The 21,624-nt window shown below is 33.4% G+C and overlaps 1 protein-coding gene across 2 annotated transcripts in view; it reads right to left on the minus strand.

Annotated features, from left to right (window-relative positions):
* The window catches only part of FAT4 (FAT atypical cadherin 4), a 163,519-nt gene that overhangs the window by 80,900 nt on the left and 60,995 nt on the right, over window positions 1-21,624 (minus strand). For both annotated transcript variants that reach the window (XM_021101611.2, XM_084972964.1), the window contains exon 2: window positions 6,349-6,480. In XM_021101611.2, coding sequence (XP_020957270.2) covers window positions 6,349-6,480 — 132 coding nt within the window. The remainder of the gene's footprint in view (window positions 1-6,348; window positions 6,481-21,624) is intronic.

Consider the following 21,624-nt stretch of genomic DNA (forward strand, 5'->3'; position numbering starts at 1 on the left):
TTCTGATTCAGCATGAAAAGGTAATTAAATGATGCAAGTAGGGGTTTGCAATAAGCATTGCAAGAACCAAGAAGAGAGAGGGGTTACTTTGAACAATTTGGTTGTGTGGGGAGTTTTAATGTAGAACAAAGAAGAAAATCAAGCTATAAAATATCAGGTTATAGGTATACACGTTGGGGAATCTCCATTGTAACACACATTGAAGTCCATGCCCAAGAAACCACTGATCTTGTTTTAATTGAAAACAATCTTTTAAGGCTCTTGATTGAGTAGAATGAGCTAGAGGAAAGGCTAAAGAAGGGAGAGAGTAAGTAGAGTTTGGCCCCAAGAAACTGGGCCTTCATTTCCTCAAGGTGAAACTCTACACTGTCACTATTATTTGCTGGTTTCAAGTCCCCACTCTGTGAAATGAAATCAGGGGTGCATTCTTGTGTTCTCTCAGATCTCTGAGCTGAAGCACTCAAAATGTGAGCTATGAATGAGGAATTTGGCAGAAGGAATGGAAAGGTTGAGAAAAATAGAACATTAACTAAGTGTTTATTAAGTGCTAAGCACTGTTCTGAGCACATCACTCCATGGGCACTAATTGATTTAATACTTCAAGGCAATCCAGTTGAGTAAGTACTATTATTATCCACATTTTGAAGATAAAGAAACTGAGACAAAGAAATCTGAACCCTAGCTAGCTTGCTTGAGAAGTGAGACTCTCAATAATTCTGTACCCAACAAAATACATAGGATGGAGGAGTAATCTGATAGGCTATTGGGTACAGAAATAACAGTAACAATACCTCTCATTTGTTCAGCTTGCACTCTCAGTTCTTTCTCTTAACAACTCTAAGTGATGGGCATAAAAGTGAAAGAGAAGGAAGAAATTTTAATTTCAAATTATTTGGGCTGGGAATTAAAATACTCTTGTGAAGACATCTTAGAATAGACTCTGCTTCGATGCAGGAGAAATTATGCAGTGACATTTTACAATTTTATGTACGGTACATTAAGAGAGTGAATGATAGCTTCATAGAAATGGTTATGTGGCAACGGTTATAACCATAGAAATGGTTGCGTGGTCAGAGATTTGAGAAGGGGTTTGATCTGAAGGTCATGGTTGAAGTCCTGAGATTTGTTAAGGATTTTATTAGAAAAGATAGAGAAAGGAAATGTTGTATAAAGACTGAATGTGGACATTTAGATGGTGGGAAGAAGGGGTGGGTGCAGGGGCAAGGACCAAGGGTAAAAGAGGAGGAGAGATCTAGGAGACCCAGTGGAGAGCCTGCCACAGAAGTTAAAGGGAAGGTTTCAAGAAAGAGTAGATTTTAACAGCATGAAAAATAAAGAAATCAAGGAGAATTAAAATTAAAGCATGATAAGATATGCCAATTTTGCAGTATTTTAAAATCTGTTATAGACATCTGTATATTGTTGAAATTATAAACTGTTTGATTTATATAAGTGAAATATTGAGCTAAATATTATACACCATACTGGTTGAGATCTGATGCTCTGGGGCCATATTTTGGGGCTTGAATCTCTGCTCCCCTAATTACTAATTGTGTTTCCTTGGGCCTCTTACCTAACCTCTGTGAGCCATGTTTTCTCATCTGGGCAATCCGGTTGATACTACCTGCCACATATGGCTATTCTGAGGATCGAAGGAGTTAATACATGTAAAGAACCTAGATCAAGCCTTGATAAGCTGTAAGTTTATGACAGTGCTGGTTGTTATTTTTATTCTTATTTTATTATTTTCTTATAAAAGAAATATAATGAGTAAAGTGTATTTGATGACTAAGACGTTTGCAAATAAATAATTTAAATCAAAACATGATTAGAGTTACTATACATCCCAGGGAAAATATTTTCTGACTTCCTATTATACGTAATTATTAAGTCTTGACATTGAGGTATAAGTAGTGTTGGAATTGTTGACTTCAAAAATTGCTTTTTCATTTAAACATACATAAAACAAATATACTTTTTACCTTATTAAACTCTAGAAAAGTATTTATTAAAATATCCAGGCTAAGAATCCTTTGCAAGAAAGGTATTAGGAAAAATATAAATTTAGGATGTTTAGGACTATAAAGTTGGACATGCTGGGAAATTATAACATCCGAAGTTTCCATACATCTTTTTCATCATGGATTAAACATGTTTTATCTTAATGATCCAACACATAAGGGGATGATTTCTAACAGTCAAAGGCAAAAATACTCTTTCAAAATTTATGTTTAATGGTATTTGCTATATTTTTGTACTGCATTCCTTAAGCCAATATTAAAACTTAGTAACATGAATGCCTTAAAGCACATTTTAACTTAATAATGGAACAGCTGGGTTTAACAAACTATGCACATTTATCTGTATATTCAGGTGTACATGGAGAACCTAATGTATTTATTGAAATTGTATGGTTTAACAAAAACATTCAGTAAGAATATTAGACTTCTAATCTGACCACATTCTCTACTATTTGCTCTATTTCACAAGGAATTCCATTATTCTGGCAAAGTAGTCTAGGGAAAAACAGCTACATTCAATTCTGACCTATTAAAATGGTATTTGGAAATTAGAAGAAAGCCAATAAACAAAAACATATTTCAAGCTCTTACACAAATGGTTCCAAATTTAGAAATGTCCTACCAAATGACTATAATAATTAATACTTCTAAACTTAAGGATAATTCTTCTGAACAAAAGCAAAGGCATAACACTATGTTGATAAAACAGTCTTTTTCACTTTCAAAATCAGCTGATGTGGTACATTAGTAGTTCTATTGAATGTCTGAAACTTGTGGACAAGAGTAATGATTTAATTAGGTCTTCTGAAAAGTCTGTTTATTTAATATCCAAAATATGCAGTATCAGCAATGCTACAAGAAACAAAGATCATATTTCAACTGCAGCACAGTGGAAATAATACTATTTAAAAATATTCTACTCTCCTGAGGAACCACAGACAAAAGCACGTGGAAAGAATTCCCTAAGTAAATAGCTATAAATTGGAAATGCATTTTACAACCTTAAGTAATATTTTCAAAAGTAAGTATGGTACCATGGAACAAAGCTTGAGTATTCTGGCCCATTACAAGCATAATAATTCTGTTTATCAAAGGAAATAAGAGACTAACAAAGTCACATGCTTCTGAGAGATGTGTATCTTGATCCAACACATGTTTCAAATGATATTTAAATTACCCTCAACATGTACGTGCTGCTTTCTAAAACTGATCCCTTTACCCAGGCATTATTCTCCAATGCCCTACCAGAATTTTTCTAATATACTAATACTTTTATGTTCAATTTAGTAATTAAGGAACAGTATATAAAGAATACATGGACGTAATTTGTCAATGACCTACATAATCTTAGTGTTTTATAGAACTCTATTAATCTTGCAAAATCAATCCACTGGGTAGTTGTGTGACAAATTGATATTGGCCACAAAGTAAAAGAAATCCCTTGCATTTCATTTCGGTATTGATTCTTACTCAAAACTAGATGAAGAAAGAAAGAGCCATGAGTTGGTAAAAGTGAAAACATGTCAAACATGTATACAGATTTTCTAATTTAACAAAGAGGTGAGGAGCTAAGAACAGTGTAGAAAGCAAAGTCTATCTAAAAGCATTAATATTCATTTATTGTAAGTGACTCAAAAAAGGAAACAGCCAATAATTAGGAATGCCATAGGAAGTCTAGGTATCCATTCTGTTTGGCATACAGCCAAAGAAATGTTGGTTCCTCATGTCAGGGGTTCAAACAGTCTGTAGTCATTAAAATACTCCTCAAGTATTTAAGAGAATACATATTCAAGAAAAAAAACAACCTCATGAGCTTAATCTTTAAAAATAATAGTCCAAAAGCAGTTTTACAGAAAGGCCCTTCTTTCCTTGCAAGTCATTGAACTACTTCCTCCATTCCATCTTCTACAGCCTTTTCTCCTTCCACCTCCATTTTCCCCACCCCCACAAACAGGTACTGTTGCAAAAAACCCCACGGGTGATTTTTATACCTTTAGGCAAAGTCACGCTCTGCACAAACTCTCAACATCCCTGCCTCCCCTTGAATTGTGAGCAACCCTCCTTCCTTTCCGCTAATCTGTTCCTGCTTTACCGCTTTACCCATTTCTGCCCCTTTAACTCTTCACCCTCTCTCACTTCAAATGCACTTCTAGGTGATGAGTCCTAGATATCATCACCTTAAATCCAGTACTTTTTAAAAAAAACACTAGAATGTCTAAATGATAACACCAGCATGGTTGCTTACTTTTTTAAAACTTAACAAAATGAAGCTCAATATAAATAAAACAAAGTACACTAAAACTGTGTTAATGTAAATACCTAGAGGTAAGGATGTCTCCAGCCTTCTTTAAATCTCATCATAAATATAAACACCTTAAAAGATGGACTTAAAGACAATGCAAGTGTGTGCGGGCACACACACACACACACACACACACACAGAAAGATAAGTCAAATAGAACAAGAAATAAATATGTGGGCAGCAATGCATTTGTATTAACCCTATTTTACATATGAAAAAATCGGAAGGAAAATAAATTTATAACAGTATTACATAATCGTATTAAAAGGGTTGAAAGTTGGCGTCTCTTTTAAATAATCAGTTCTTAAGAGAGTAGTGTATTCTATTACATTATATATATAATAATTAACATAAATATTGCTTCATGCTGTGAATAAATCACTTGAAATAAATGAAGTTTATTTGTTATGTTCCTACAGAAAGTATAGCTAACAAAACAGTTACTACAATTATAAAGACTTGATGATAGCATTTGCATGGGCTTATAGCAATTAGATGAGCTTCTTTTTTTTTCTATTTTGCTAAATAAAAGAGAATGAAATTTTATGAATTGAACACATTATCAATGATAAGCTATAAGAAAATGTAATGCTTACTAAATTAGAGCTGGTGATATTTCATATCTATCAATAATAATATAAATATTCTGGAAACAACTCTTTTGATGTTAGCTGGTGTTGGGAAGAAACTTCTCTATATAAGATTGAGTGGAAGGTACTAAATTTAAAACACCAAATCTTTTTCAACAGAAAAATACAGGGAGTTCCTGCTATGGTGCTGCAGTGGGTTAAGAATCTGAATGTATTGGCTCAGGTCACTGCAGAGATGTGGGTTTGATCCCTGGCCCCGAGCCTGGCTCAGTGGGTTAAAGGATCTAGCATTGCTGTAGCTGCAGTGTAGGTCACAGCTGTGGCTCAGATTCAGTCCCTGGCCTGGGACCTTCCATATGCCATGGGTTCAGCCATAAAAAAGAAAAAAGGAAATTACAGTTTTCTAAATGTCTATGTTTTATTCTGTTTCCTTTTCCTTAGTTAGATTTTTGGCAAAATTTATAAATGACTAAGTCATTACATTTCTGTATTGGCTATTAAAATCAGTCTATTATTTAATTATTTACCATTTTAAAGTTAAAAAATTGGCCAAAAACCAAGCTTCCAGATACTTTTCAAGTTTGAAGGTAAGGAAATTATCTGATCTGTTTTAGGTTTAGCTTAAAGGGAAAGAGGATATTAGTATATGGGAATTTTATTCCTCTTTTCAAAATACCAGAATATTAATTAAACACTTTACCTAGCAAAAAGGACACATGATGCTATTTTTTTTCCATAGGAAAAATGTAAATTACAAATTATATAAGCTGCCATGCCATTTGGAGCATGATGATTGCATTAGCTAAGCTTAAAATATAAATATGGAAAATAGAAATCTAAATTGTGCCTCCCAATTTCACATTTACCACTAGGAGAGAAATTTCTGTTAATTAATGGAATTGAAAAATCATTAGCTTCCTTGAATAATTTCCTTAAAAATGCACAAGGTTATTACTGAATTATGTATTTATATACTTGCATATATGTATGTATATGTACAAATTAAATAAAAAGTTGTAAGATAGTCTTAAATTTTTTAAATATTGAAATAATTTGCTTTTTTCAATTACAAATAAAACAAAAATAAATTATTAATTATATCTGCTTTAAGATCGCAAATGGGAGTGATTCAAGCATTAAAATATAAGATATAGCTGTAGATATTTTTTATCATTTGAGAAATTCATTTGGCTAAGAAATCTAAAATGCAGATGGCAATTAACTGAATTGTGAATTGCTGATCAAAAGAAAATTACCACTGGACAGTCCCTATCTTAGCATTCTTAAATAACATTTCACAATTAATATTCTTTGGAAAAGAACACACAATGCTTAACCTTAGTTATTGGGTAAAAATGTTGCCAACATACAGTAGAAATTTGATAGATCTCTGGAACACTAGGTTACAAAAATTCAGAGCCAGGCTCTGAGCTACCTCATCAGCATCCATGGCCGTCAGCTGCATAATCTTAGAGCCATCACCAATGTTCTCCTCCACTGTAAGATCCAACATGTCCGTTGGGAACACTGGTGGATTGTCATTGATATCCTGAAGTGTTATTTCTACCTACAAGGAGAGAAAGAAACAATGCATGAATGTTGCCTATGGCTGCAAGATACACTTAACTAGTACACCAAGAGGCCCCTCAACTAGGCCTTCCAAAAGAGAAAATACCCCGGAGAAAGCTGTGAAATATTTATGGGAAAACATAACATCCAAATAAAGATCACTTGACTTGTTGATAGGAACTGATTTTAAATGATCTCCTTGGAGTTTAAACTAGAATAGGTGCACAGATCAACTGTCATTTTAATCCCCAGATTTATGCACCAGTGAAGAACTGTCCAGACTTAGGACTGATATCCTACCACATGAAGGGTTGCCCGACACATGTGAGGTGGTACAAAATTTCTTTCTGTAATATTTACATATTAGCAACTAATTTCCAGGGGAAATAAAGTTCACATTTTCCCCTTTAAAGTCAACCCTCAACCCCTCAACCTTTGGGGAAAGAAAACTACACACATCTTCTTTTCTTTCTATTTCCACTCCTATCGACACTTCTTCATGTGACTAAAGCTAAACAACTATTCCTTTCAGATGTGGCATTTATACAGATTGCAAATATTAACTACTTTTTAAAAAGATCATTGTCAGAGTTATTTGTTTGTTTCCCAACCTAAAGAAATTGTTTAGAAAGAACAATTTGTGAAGTTTAAACAATAACTTCAAACCATGTGTTTTCTCTTTCGACCTAGGTGCTAAAAGCCAAATATCTGATAAGAAACGGGGAGACAGCTGCTAATAAAACTGAAAGTTTCCCCAGATGGGTCACAAAATTAAGTCATGGAGAAAAATCTATCCATCCATTTAGCTCAGATATAACTAGGACATTTTTCTCCTAGGATGAAATGTCATCTTTTATAGTTATACCATAAAAACTCCATCACATCCAAAAGTGATGAGGATAAATATTAGGAGAGAGCAAAAGAATTCTGGTTTCTATTTTTTTCTAGGAAGAGGGGAGGGTGGAGTGGGATAGAGGGAGAAGTAGTAAATGGATTGTCATTATTTCTGGCAAAAAAAAAAAAAGTGGGGATATAGGAGAGCTAGACAAATAAACAGATAAGCAATTGATAAAAAACCCAGAAAACAATATACAAAATTAAGTGCTGAATAATTACTATAGTGCCACCATTTAATAGGACAGTTTTAATCATAGCAAATGGCTCAAATTAGTCTAGGGAAATGGTTAAGACAGCCTCAGTGGTTAGAAATCTGCCACTTTTTCAGCTAGCATCATTCTTTACACGACTTCCTTTAGAAATGATCTACAATAGCCACAACTGCAGCCTGTAAGGGAGCATTTTCAACTTCCATGCAAGGTTGAAAGTAGCATGAGTTTTCAAATTAGAAAGATAAGAGTTCAGATTCTGTCTCTGCAACTTATTAACTGGGGAAATTTGAGCACTTAATTTCTCTGAGCCTCGGGCTCCTTATCTTAAAATTGGGATAGTAACATGTATCTTAGGGCATTTTATGAAAACAAAACCTTAATTATGCTGGCAAAATGCTTAGTACAGAGAGAAGGGTTCAGTAAAAGGTAGATGTTGGTTTTCGAGTTGTCAGGACAGAACTAGGTATCACTTGGTGCCAGGAAGAGACTCTTAGAAAAGGGACTCAATAAATCAGAATTCTAGATTATAGACTGTAGATTCAACCAATGCAATTCACTGTTCATCTCTGATACATATTGGCTATGTACTAAACTTTCATGTAAAAAAAGTTTTGAAGTACATATACATAGATATATTTCAAAAGGCTAAACCTGCACATTTAAACATCAGGGATTCTGAAATCTCATCTGATGGTCATCCATGAATATAATCATTAATATTCTTCAGAAATTAATAATTTATCCTCACATTATATATGGGTGAATTTTTATACTCCTTAAAATATAATAGAAAAATTAAGAATAAAAATAACTGATCTGAATACCATACTATTTAATTCTTTTTTAGCTTAATTGAATTTTTTTTAATTTCTAAATTGTCTTTCATTTGTAATTTTATGACTTGGTCTAATTAGAAACCAACATGCCAACATTATATATGCTTGTGTGTGAATGTGTGTGTGTTTGTGTGTAAAGGAGAGAGAGATACTTTGTAAATGTATTTGTGAGAGAATATGCATATATGAGGGTGTGTTTATATAAGTGTATATGAATACATGTGTGTGTGGAAGAGCACTGTGCTGAGGGTAAGGAGAATCCAGATTGGCAACAATTAACATGAAATCAAAGATATAGCAGGACACTGTACCACACATTAGAAACATGTTGGGTATAACAGATTCTTCATTATAGATAATGAGTGCATGAATTGAGCAAGTCTCCTCTGTATTTTAATAGTTATAATTAATATGCCAGACACTATTTTAAGTTATATGTATGGGTACATATATATACATACACATATGAAATCCTCAAAGAGCCCTATGAGGCAAGTACTATAATCTTCCCATTAGAGAAATGAGTTAACCAAGGTACAGAGGTTAAGCAATTACTCAATGCCACAGAGCTAGTAAGTCATTAAGTTTTCTTTACTACTATGCAAACCTCTCTCTCTAAACATACACCTCTCTCTCTGTAGGCGTGTATGTTCAATAAACATAGTGAATCATATTTGAAAAATAGGTCACAGCTATATAAATATATTTTTATAAATGTTCATATTACCCCTGTCTGGAATTTGGATCACTTACATATGAACTAGCTAGTCATATAATCTTGGGTTAGTCTATAAATCTTTCTCTGTCAGAATTTTTAAAAATGAATTAGGTGATCCCTAGATAGAGATCTAGAAGTCTGTGATCACGGATGCTCTATGTGATTATGGCCAACTCCATCATTTCAGGTACAAAAAGGTGTTTCCTTTTTTTATTAGCAAGAATAAATTTAGTTACATATTAATAATTTAAAACTAAACACTCCTGAATATATTGATAGCCACCCAGACACAGATCCAGAACATCTCAACCTTGTATTCTGATATATGCGAAGGTTGCAGTTTTGATTATGGATAACATATGTCATCCATTTAATAAGCCAGGCTATTCTTTTTCCAAAATGAGTCAATAAGTTGAAGCTTTGTATTCCATTTTTGGGGAAAATCTGGATATTTTCTCTGAATTGTCCAGCCTCTCGTCTCCACATCACAATATCTCAAGTATGCCTGAAAGCTTTAGGCATGGCTTCTCTAACTTCTTTCAAAAGCCTGGGGTATGAATTATCTGGGAGAGGAGATTTGAATTTATTTGCACAAGTAGGTATCATCCTTCAGTCCCCTGATTTGGTGTGCCATGTTTCTACCAAGAATTCCAAGACTGGAGACCCCTGTTTGCCTATGAGGTAGCACTGATTCCAAGATTTATTCATTTGACATTTTAGAATCTATCACATAAAAGCTATAGGTTTGTCATCAAAAATACAGAAGAAAATAAGATTGGCCACCATCTCTTGCAGGGAAAAAGTGAAGTTAAATCATGGAATTATGTAAAAATAGAAACAAATTACCTCTGGGAAAACACACTGTTGACATCTCAATTCCAAGAAGTTAGTCTGCCACACCAAGGATAATTCTTAGAACTGCTATACATCTTTCCCTTGGCAGTGAACATCTCTCCTGATGATTCCAGATCCTAACACGTACTTGGCTCACTGTCTGGGATCTGCCACCAACCTAAGAGTCTTATTCCATTTCCACTCCCCATTTGGACTAAGATTTGATATGATTTGTTTTGAAATGTTATCATATAAAACACAAGAATCAAGCATTAAAAGATTAGAGAAGATATCTGGAAATAAGAATTGACATTATAACTTTAAAGACTCCTTTCTTTCCATACACATTAGATAAGTTTAAATAATACAGAAAATAGCTATTAGTTGTTTAAAATTTCTAAGATTTAAAAATTGTCCAAAAATATAAACCTTAAACTAAAAAAAAAAAGTGTGTATGTTGAAAAACACATGTAATTCTTTTAAAAGACATACCAAAAACTACGGCATAGCTAAGCTTTTAATGCAGGTATTGCCCCTTTAGTGTTCTACATTTATCTTTACACTTGTTCAGACCTAAAATAAGCAAAATAATTGCATAACATATTATTTTGACAAAAAAAAATTACATTTTTGAACTCAGAAGTTTCCCTTCACGAGTGGCTGTATTTTAAATGGAAACGAAACAAATAAAAATTGCCAGTAGCTCCATAATTTAAGTCCCTGGGACATTTTCAAGGTATCAATTCTGTAAGTTTGTGAAAACTGACCCTTGAAGATGAAAGAAATGTTACACTATGAAGATAAGGTATTTGCATATTTTATGCCTGCCTATCAAATGTTGACCTTTGTGCTTAGTTATTTGGCCCTTAAGGAATATATGTGGTTTCAACGGCTACAATTACGAGGGCAGTTGGTGGCTTTATTGTTGATTTATTTATACATAAACATCAGCTTCGGCTAATGACTGAGCAACAGGTATTGTCTATGGCCATCACCCCCTTTACCATTTAGGAACCTTCAGAATAATGACTTTCTTGGCTGAGACACCTGATTCCTAGGCAGTGAAACCCTGATAAATCAAATGACAAAAATATGACTGAGAGTAAGGGAGGTAACAATCAACTGACCAAAAAAAATGACCTGCCTTTTGGTAGTCTTGCAAAGGTAAAAGTTAAATTTAAAATATGGCTTTAAATATTGTCACCGAACTTTTTTATGCTGAAGGAATAGAGTCCTTGATATACCACTTGCTCAATAGCCAAATAGATATTTAAAAACCAAAAATCTTACTATGCAAATAGCCACTATGAAATGAATGCATTGCTTTCTTCTTTAAAAAAAATGTTTTTTCTGTAATATACAGTTTTTATTCTGCACTGCATCATGAATGATGTTATTATATCTTGGGGATTTATTCTTAATTCTTTAAGTGAATAACTCAGAATATAGCCACATAATGAACAAGCAATTGCTAATTAGCAATAGCAATTATCAAATCAATACTATTTGCGTAAATATAACTATAAAAATGTTATTTCAGGAGTTCCCGCTGTGGTCAGTGGGTTAAGAATCCAGCATTGTCACTGAGGTGGTGTTGTTTCGATCCCCAGCCCAGTGCAGTGGGTTAAGGATTCAGCATTGCTGTGGTTGTGGCTGAGGTCATAGCTGAAGCTGGGATTTGGTCCCTGGCCTGGGAACTCCCATATGACATGGGTGCAGCCAAAAAAAGGAAAAAACAAAACTAAACTAAAAAAACCATGGTATTTCAATGATTTAAGATGATATTATGAAAGTAATACACTATTGTCAAGACTAAGGAATTGACTAAAATAGCAAGGTCCATTATGAACTCAATCCCCTGTTAATAAACTGATAATTGCATTGAGGTCACTGTCTCAACCACAATTAAAAACATATTCGTAAATTCAAAACCTCTCTGCAAGCTAAATAAAGTGGTTTTTAGTGAATCAGGATGAAAAATGCTCTAAAACATTTTTAATTCAAAATCTTCCTGCATAAAATGTTCTTAGATAAGGATGAAAATCAATCTTTTTTTTTTCCTTTCAAAGAATTTGTAATACAACAAAAGTTTAGCAATCCATTCATTTGCAGTAGAAATATTAAAATTCTTAGAAGGAATCTTAGATATGACCAATCCATCTCCTAATCAAAAGCAAGACAGTGAAATGTCAAGTGATTCATCTATGAAAAACAACTTTCAGCTTCCTAACTGTAGTCCACTGAGTTTTACAGAGACCTTTGGAGAGAACAATGCTGGGTAGCAAGAGACATGATATACCTTAGACACTGCCCCTAGTTTTGCATGAAGACAATAATCTTTCAATGCAAAATACACATGTGATGTGAAGAGAAAATAATTTTTGAAGAAATTAATATTTTATTATATACTCTATAAATACGATTTTATCCACATTCTCGCTCATTTATAAGTTTCTTTGCACTCACATTAAGGGAAAATAATCTGTGAAGTTTTGCCTTATCAATGCCACTGGAAGACTATGAAATTCAGCAGAAAGACTGTGCTTATCTATTGCAAGTAAAGAAATTAGAACCCTCCTGCACTGTTGGTGGGAATGTAAACTGGTACAGCCACTATGGAGAACAGTTTGGAGATACCTTAGAAATCTATACATAGAACTTCCATATGACCCCGCAATCCCACTCTTGGGCATCTATCCGGACAAAACTCTACTTAAAAGAGACACGTGCACCCGCATGTTCATTGCAGCACTATTCACAATAGCCAAGACATGGAAACAATCCAAATGTCCATCGACAGAGGATTGGATTAGGAAGATGTGGTATATATACACAATGGAATACTACTCAGCCATCAAAAAGAATGACATAATGCCATGTGCAGCAACATGGATGGAACTAGAGACTCTCATACTGAGTGAAATGAGCCAGAAAGACAAAGACAAATACCATATGATATCACTTAAAACTGGAATCTAATATCCAGCACAAATGAACATCTCCTCAGAAAAGAAAATCATGGACTTGGAGAATAGACTTGTGGCTGCCTGATGGGAGGGGGAGGGAGTGGGAGGGATCGGGAGCTTGGGCTTATCAGACACAACTTAGAATAGATTTACAAGGAGATCCTGCTGAATAGCATTGAGAACTATGTCTAGATACTCATGTTGCAACAGAACAAAGGGTTGGGGAAAAAATGTAATCGTAATGTATACATGTAAGGATAACCTGACCCCCTTGCTGTACAGTAGGAAAATAAAAAAAAAAAAAAAAAGAAATTACACCTAAATTCTCTGTAGATATCAGTAAAGTTGTCACTTTTAAAATGTCTACAAAGAAGCTATTTCTTTTCCTTAGAAATGCAATAATATTCATTTTCAGGAATGACTAAAGTCTAAATGGTTGGTTGGCTAGACAGAAATTACATTAACAATAAAACAGTGAAAGAAGATGTATCACAGCAAATAATGCTTGATTAGTTGCTGTTTTTAGTGGAAACATAATTATTTACATTATTGTCTATTTATTTTTATGAAACATACTCCAAAATTAAATTTCTCAAGGATTACTATTACCATCTAAATTGTGACAGAGCATTGCACCAAAAAATAATGTTCAGAATTTGTATATATTACCTCCAAAGATATTAGAATAATGCCACCAGATTGTGGGTTAAACATCTTTTAATTAGTAGTTCTGCCAAAAATATTTATTTCAATAGAAGTATTTTTTTTGCTCTGATTTCTTTAATACATTTATATAACACAGAAATGGGTCACTGTGAATCTTAGGTTAAGAAAGATCATTTGTACTGCACAGATTTGTGACTTCTAGAACTTTGAGGAAAAAACTGTTGCTCCTTTTTGCATTCTCACAATTTACCCATCTCTAGCTAACTTTCTCTCTAGAGATATTTCTGTTTTAAAAGCCAACTCCAGTTATTTTTTATATTTTTATTAAGTCACATGTTCAGCAAATTTAATAAATTAGATATGTTACCAGTTGATAAGGAATGTCCTCATCAAAGTTGTCCTATATCACAAGGATATTAAGAACCAATTCAATCCCATTGAGTTCATGCCATCATATACAATTTTTATGATATGAAATCATATTTGATGATAATTCAATAATTTTATACTCTGATGATTTAAAAGAGTTTCAGGAAAAACATCTTATGTATATGTTATTTAGGGAATCTCCCACTTGAGAGATTGGAATAAAAGCTCCTAAGAATGCCCATCACTGCTTCAGATGCAGCTACGTCTGCACGAAACACCAGAAAAGTCATGAATAAACCTGAAAAAAAAAATAACTGAAGTCATTCGAATGTGCAGTAGCCTTAATAGGTCATTATGATATTGTTCCAATAACACTTTGCTAGTTTGTATTGTGTAGGCACTACTGAATTCAGAGAGGAAAAAGTTTAATCTTACACTCAAAGTAATTTTTATTTCATCAGTGTGAAGTAAAATGCTTAAAGCTACCATTTAATTTTTTGTATGGAGGTTCAAGTGAGGCGTTGAAGTTGAAAGTAAATTAATGAAATTGAAATCCACACCAGGATCAGTTCAAGCATCATGCCTGACCTGTCACTTCCTTTGGCCCTGAAAAGGAAAACCCCACCTTTCCTGCCTGAGAGGAGGCTGTGTGTTAAGTATGAGTTTGCCTGAAAGGCTGTGAGAGGCTCTGTGCTGGGGAACAAATGCATCAGGATCAGGGTGGTATGTGCAAAGGAACATTCCACGACTTGACGTTAAACTTAGGGAATCAAGACAAACATTTATTAAACAAAGACGTCAGGATGGAAATATCAAAACCATGGCTCAAGTAAATAATTAAATTTATATTCGGAATGTTTGGGAACAGTGTCTCATTCATGCTCTCTTTTCAAATGAAACCCAAATACTATGTGATTCACTCAATTCAACGGGATTGACACATTTTGCCTGTTTATACTGGCTTCCAAATAACAAAGAAGCTTTACTTCGTAAATTTATGTCAAAGCCTATATGTACAGAGATTACACAGCAGAAGGTCTAATTACATTTCAGTTCAAAGTTTGACATTCTACATTAGTTTTTTGGTAGAAAAACTAACCACATAATTTAATTTGGTAGGGCATACATCTCACCCCCTTTTAAAATTTCAAGTATGAGGTTAAATGCAGTCATTAGGAACAAGAAAATTCAACATCTACTTGTATTATCATTTATGGGTTTAAACTCTAAGTACTTCCATCTCTCAACAACAAAAATAAAGAGCAGTACTGCCATGAAAGGATGGTGCCAGGGTTTGCATATTTCCTTTAATTTTGTTCTTCATTTCTTTCCCTATTTTGGGTGACCACTGGGAATTCTGCTGCCATGAATCTGGGTGAAATGTTTCACTACATCCAGAACACTTCATCATGTTGCAGAGCCAAAATCTATTATGGTTTGCAAGTGACTCATGTTTTAGTTATGAGAGAGCCCTAGCAAAGAACAGTTTATATCTAAAAGTCCTAAATGTCAGGAATGTAATGTTTGGACTGCATAGGTATGCAAGGTCCAGTCGTACTCTGTGAACAATGCTTTGAGGTATTTATTTATTTATGAGGTATAACCAACCTCATTCAAAAGAGTCTGTGGTAGCTGTAATAATAGTGTACTGTCTCATCTTGATAGCATTTCTGAACTTTTGAAACTGAAAGTAAATGACAGAGAGAAGACCTATGATTCCATGCTTTGAAAGACTGGTAGGGGTTAGATGTGAACTATTAGGGAAAATCAATAGAGCCACCACTGCACATATACAGAAACCAGAAGGTCTTGAGAACACAGGTCTGCTACAGGTCCCAGCTCTACTGAAGTTTCATGGATCATCAGAAAGTAAATCTGTGCAGTTAGGTGTAGTTTTTTTTAGAATGACAAGAAAAAAAATGAGAAAAATAAAATCATTGCATTTTGCCAGAAGCTGTGGGCTAAATGTTGTCTTGTATATTCTAACTACTAATTTACTATTTAAAAAAAAAAAAGAAAACACTTTAGTAAAAGAAACATGATATAATGATAATATTTGAGGAAACAACATTTAGTAAAAGAAACATGATATAATGATAATATTTGAGGAAAAATGTGGGAATTAGAAAACTTCTCTTTTTGGAATTTTAGGCCAGCAAATACTTTGTCATTTCAAACTTTATATCTGAAATTTAAATTAAGTTTTTTGTATATGCAGATACCTGTGCACTTATTTCACATGAGTTTGTACATTTTCTATTCCAAGTGTTCTGGAATAAGAGAAGAGAGGGAAGCATATACATTTTAGATTCTTTTTGGCTTAATTTTTAAAAGCAAAGTAAAAATGACTAAAATGAGTTTTAAAACAGAACATATTTTACATATAAGCTACATGTATGTAACTGTGACCAATTATATTTCTCAAACAAAAGCAATTACATTAATCTCTCCCCACTAAAACTCTTCTAGCAGTCAGCAGCATATGTTCCTGGGGTTTTGATACATTTCTTACTAGCAAAGAAATATGTATGAGTAACAGACAGGCTTGGATAGTAGCCAGAAATGACAAGAATTGCTAGAAGTGTGGACAAGATATAGTTAACTCTATTCCCGAAATAAAATGCTTTCCATAACTCACTAAATGTGTGGTGACATAATAAAAAGCTAGTTTTGTTGTGCTTTCAATATTGTTCAAATTAGAACCAAATAAGGATTTCTGCTAAGGCAAAGGCAATCATGTGTAACCACTTCAACTTTTCCTGAAATCAATACTGCATAATTTCTGCATTTTAACAAGATTCTTAAGGATGCCTAAAAGTAAATGCAGAATAAAAGATCAAGTTAAAATATGTGCGGTTGCATAAGAAACTTATGGAAATTTTTATACTATTCTTCAAAACAAACACCCTGCAAAAGCATCCTGTAGTATACTTTTCAAAAGTTGTTAATATGAGCATGGTAAACACATTATCAAGAGGAAAATGCAGTATAAGAAAAGCAAATAAAAATATTCCACAAAATGTTTCTTCACCCTTTTTTAGCCTGATGCTGAATTTTTTAAAATAGAAAAGGCTTCTATTAAGACTGCTGAAAAATAGAAAAGTAATTTGATTTATTAAAGATATAAGCTACTATAGGTTGAATTATTGATCCCATTTCTTTACCCCTCCCTAAAAGTCCCACCCACCTTTAGGTGGAGTTTCTCTTTCTGCCTCTTGACTTTGGGCTCATCCATGATAATTGTTTTAGTCAATGGGATATTTATAAATATGATACAAGTAGAAATTTGAAATGTATTTATTCTCTTGTACCCATGCTAGAGAACTATGTCCCTGCTATTTCACTAGTACTAGAAGGGGGACAACAGATATTGAGTAGAGGTGTCCCAGCCAACTGAGAGACTTATAGCCTAGTAGGACCTTCTGGTTAAGCCCAGCCTTTATCAACCCAGCTGCCTACCCATAGATGGGGGAGAATAACTGTGTATTGCTATGGGCCTCTGAGACTATGTGGCTTTTTATTATGCAACATTACTATGTTGCCAACTTATAATGAAAGATATGGAATCCCAAACAATGTATTCATTTATTGAGTATGTAACTTAATGTTTATGATTTTAAATAATGGATTACTGTTTTGTTTAAAATAAGGGACAAAAAGAAGGGGACAAAGTTAGTATATACTGATGACTGTGGTATACCTTGTACTATGAGGTAATTTTTAGTGCTATGAACTTAGTAATAAATCTTCCTACCCTGTATAACTTCCCATTCTTACTTAACATGCCATGCCCCTTTAGAAGAGCAACACCAAACAAGACATGATCTTCAAGCTCCCCCATCCCTTCCACAATCCAAGATTAGAGGACGAGGGTGGGAATACTTGACCCCAGGGGAACAAATCATGGCTAGGTTGAGTCAATGCAATTGTCTTTCTAGGGAGTAGAAAATTATGAAAAATATATAGGAAACACTCCAAGAAAACAATAATGGCACAACTACAACAAGAGAATGCAGTTTCTATGAATATCTGGCTCCAGCTTTAGCGGTTCTCTAGTACCCACATGAGGCATAACTAGACTTTTCTTATGGAACTGCCACAACACCAAAATAATCCCTCTGCCCCATTTCACCTTTGCACACTAGTTTTCACCTTGAAGGAAATTTCTATTACTCAATACAAAAGATACAATGTTTTGTCTTACAGCTATTCTACTCTATTTCAGTTGGTTATTAGTTTATATTACTTATATTTTTTATACATTTTAAACAACTATTTTACACTGTAAAATTAAAGTCCCATTTACAGTTTCCCAGGTTTCTCTTTTTAACTTTAAAACTATAAAAATGTTTATTTATATAAAACAGCATTAGCTCATCAATAATCAGGAATATAGCTTTTATCTAATCTAAAATGTAATCTCTATCTTCTGAAAATTTTGAACTTACCATCAAAGTAAATCTTTTTGCAATACATTGTGCTTTAATTATAGTTATAAAGCCCACCTCAATGAATTTAGAAAGACTGTTTCTCTTCTAAGCTTCACAGGAACATTTAGTTTCTGGCATAGTGTCTAGCATACAGTAGGCATTTAACGTATGTTTACTCAATGATTTAAAAGTCAGTATGCTTATGGTAGTAACAAATTTTGTTGTTAGATACATAAAAATGAAAATAATGGTATTTCTTCTGCAAAATTAAGAGCAGAGGACATCAGCTGGGAGGAACCCTCAAATGTTACAATTGCACTGAGTAGTGAAAGTTCTAAGAATGATCACCTGATGTATATCAAAGTAAAAACCATTAATAGGAAAAAATATTTTTAAATGCCAAAAATAAATAAATAAACGGAGAAATACAGTTTCTTTAAAAAAATGTTGGCGTATGGAAGGCTATCTTTCATTTCTCATTGTCGAAGCCAAAGTACCAAAGTTTTTTAGTATAATAACAGTATCATAAGAAGATTAATGCATTTGAAAAAAGTATTTCACTTTAAAAAAAATCACTGCACTGCTACAGAAGTGTATTCTCCCAATAGAGATAAAAAATTGTGCAAAATACAATAAAATGTCTGTATACTTTGTAAGATGAGATTAGACTCAAGAATAATAAAAAAGATAAGCTAGTTATAATTACTTTCTGACTACAAGTAATCACCTCCATGAAATAACATGGTTTGATTATTCTGCCCAAATATACTTTCACTCTTTCTTACTTGAAACTCTATAAGCATGAGTCGGATGACATCAATAGATGCTTTGATTTTACTTTTCAAACCGAGGCACATTCTCTTCACTAAAACCCAAGCAAAAGAAAAATATTTCATGTAATCTATTACTAATTAGTTTTTCTGCACTCATATTTAAGAAATTGTTGAGGTTTTTTTTAAACCCATGGCAAGTCTGTAAAACTTAAACCATATCAGAGCCGGGGACTCATGGAAACCTGGTAGTACAGAATTGCAAGCACTTCAAATCTGTCAAAATTAATAAGGAAAACAAAAGAAACATTATAGTTCTCCTGTCTAGACTAATAGAATTCTCACAGTCTCTGTATGTTAATAAATGTTACAGGAAATTTATCACTTTCCTCTAGTGGTTGTATTTATATGTTAGAGTCTGTGATTGTTTTTTTTTTTCAGTAAATCAGAGAATAGCTTTTAATAAGAGGATCAACTACAGTTTTGATAGTCTTTATTAACTTTTTACTAATACTAAAGTGTGACTAAGCATGGTCAACAAGTTTTTATTAACAAAAATTTTTAATATTCTATGTATTTCATATATACATGAAAATTATTGTGCAAATTTTCATATAAGTGCTTCTTTACCAAAAACATTTGTACATTGTACTGTATGTCCTTCTTTTTAAAGTCTTTTCTAAAGAAACTTCAATATAGACTCTTGATTGTGACAAAAATGACCTTTGCAAGTTAATATTGTTATTTGATTGTATTAATAGTATTTACCACAGCCAAGTTTACCTCTTTCAATTTACGTCTTTTTAGTGCATAACCACTTGCCCCCACCTAATTTCCCTAAGAATAAACTCCATAAAAGCATAGGAAATACAAGGTAGAAACTTTGTTCTTTAAATATAATAAATGTGAAGTAAATTTAAAATTTGGTGAAGAGAGATTAAAAACATATAATTTATCAATGTGTTTGTTTTAGAGCTCTAAAATCTATTAATTCAAAATACAAAGCCAGTTTAACATGATAATATTTTTAATTTTCTTTGACAACATATTTTTAATCATGTCAAGAAAATAAAATTTGATCTCATTTTTTTAAAGAAAGTATAATCCCTGTCAAAACTAAAGCATGACAAGCTTTATTCCTCCAAATAAATGCAAACTCAAAGAAACTGGCCTGAACCTATAACCATTTTCCACACTTCATTTAATCAAGAATTTTCTGTTGATCCTTGTGTAGATACATTTCTTAGTCCAAATCACATTTTTTTTTTTTTTTGTATAGCATGAACTTTCAATACAACCAATGAAACTTCCAGGCAAGCAATTTTCATAAACATTTGATAATAGAGGACATAGTCTCCAGTTCCCGGTTACTACATCCCCAATGAAACTACCCTTCAGAAAAACTTAATCTTCTCAGTTCATTTTACCTCCTACATTTAAATATTTCATAGTAGCAACTGAGAAAGTAATCTAAGTTATATTATAATGGTGAAAACTGAGCATGAAAGTTTTATTTTTATTCATTATGTTTTGAATTCTGTTCAATTTAAAGGATGTACTCATACTTTTTGAAAAATAACACTGCACTTTTTGGTGAGCAGGCATGACAATAGCTATTTAGTCACATGAAAAAATAAATTTACAAAACCAAAGAGTGGAAGATATATACAAAACTCCTGGAGCCAAGAATCTGTAATACAAATATTACCTCCTTAAAAGGAAATACTTAAAAATCAGTAATTATCTATTTGGGGACCTAATTTAACATTGTCTCTAATTTTCAAATTAGTTTTTTGACTTATCTGTGATGAGGAAGAAAAGTTTCTGACCTTATACCCATCTCAGGAAATAATATTAAACTAAAGCTTATTTTCATATGAAAAATGACTGATGCATCATACATTATTACCTTTCTGAGCAACAACTATACTTCTGTAGGTGTATTTTATTGATTTATCCAATGAATATTTATTTAGGGCCTATGACATGCTGTTTTATGGGGTAGATGTGTAACTGATCAAAACCATCTTTTTTTTTGTTGTTGTTGTTGTTGTTGTTGTTGTTGTTGCTGTTGTTGTTGCTGCTATTTCTTGGGCCGCTCCCGCGGCATATGGAGGTTCCCAGGCTAGGGGTTGAATCGGAGCTGTAGCCACCGGCCTACGCCAGAGCCACAGCAACGCGGGATCCGAGCCGCGTCTGCGACCTACACCACAGCTCAGGGCAACGCCGGATCGTTAACCCACTGAGCAAGGGCAGGGACCGAACCCGCAACCTCATGGTTCCTAGTCAGATTCGTTAACCACGACGGGAACTCCCAAAACCATCTTTTCTAACCTTATACACCTGATGACATTCTGAAAGTTATCCTATATTTTGTCTCTGACATTTTGCTGCAGTTTAGGTTTTGAAAGACTATATTCCTAAGTTCATAGTATTTATGTCCA

This window comes from Sus scrofa, chromosome 8 (assembly GCF_054392235.1).
Source record: "Sus scrofa isolate SSC_HxYL_T2T_F1_AM1 chromosome 8, Sscrofa_HxYL_maternal_Yorkshire_Landrace_v2.0, whole genome shotgun sequence".
Taxonomy (NCBI): domain Eukaryota; kingdom Metazoa; phylum Chordata; class Mammalia; order Artiodactyla; family Suidae; genus Sus; species Sus scrofa.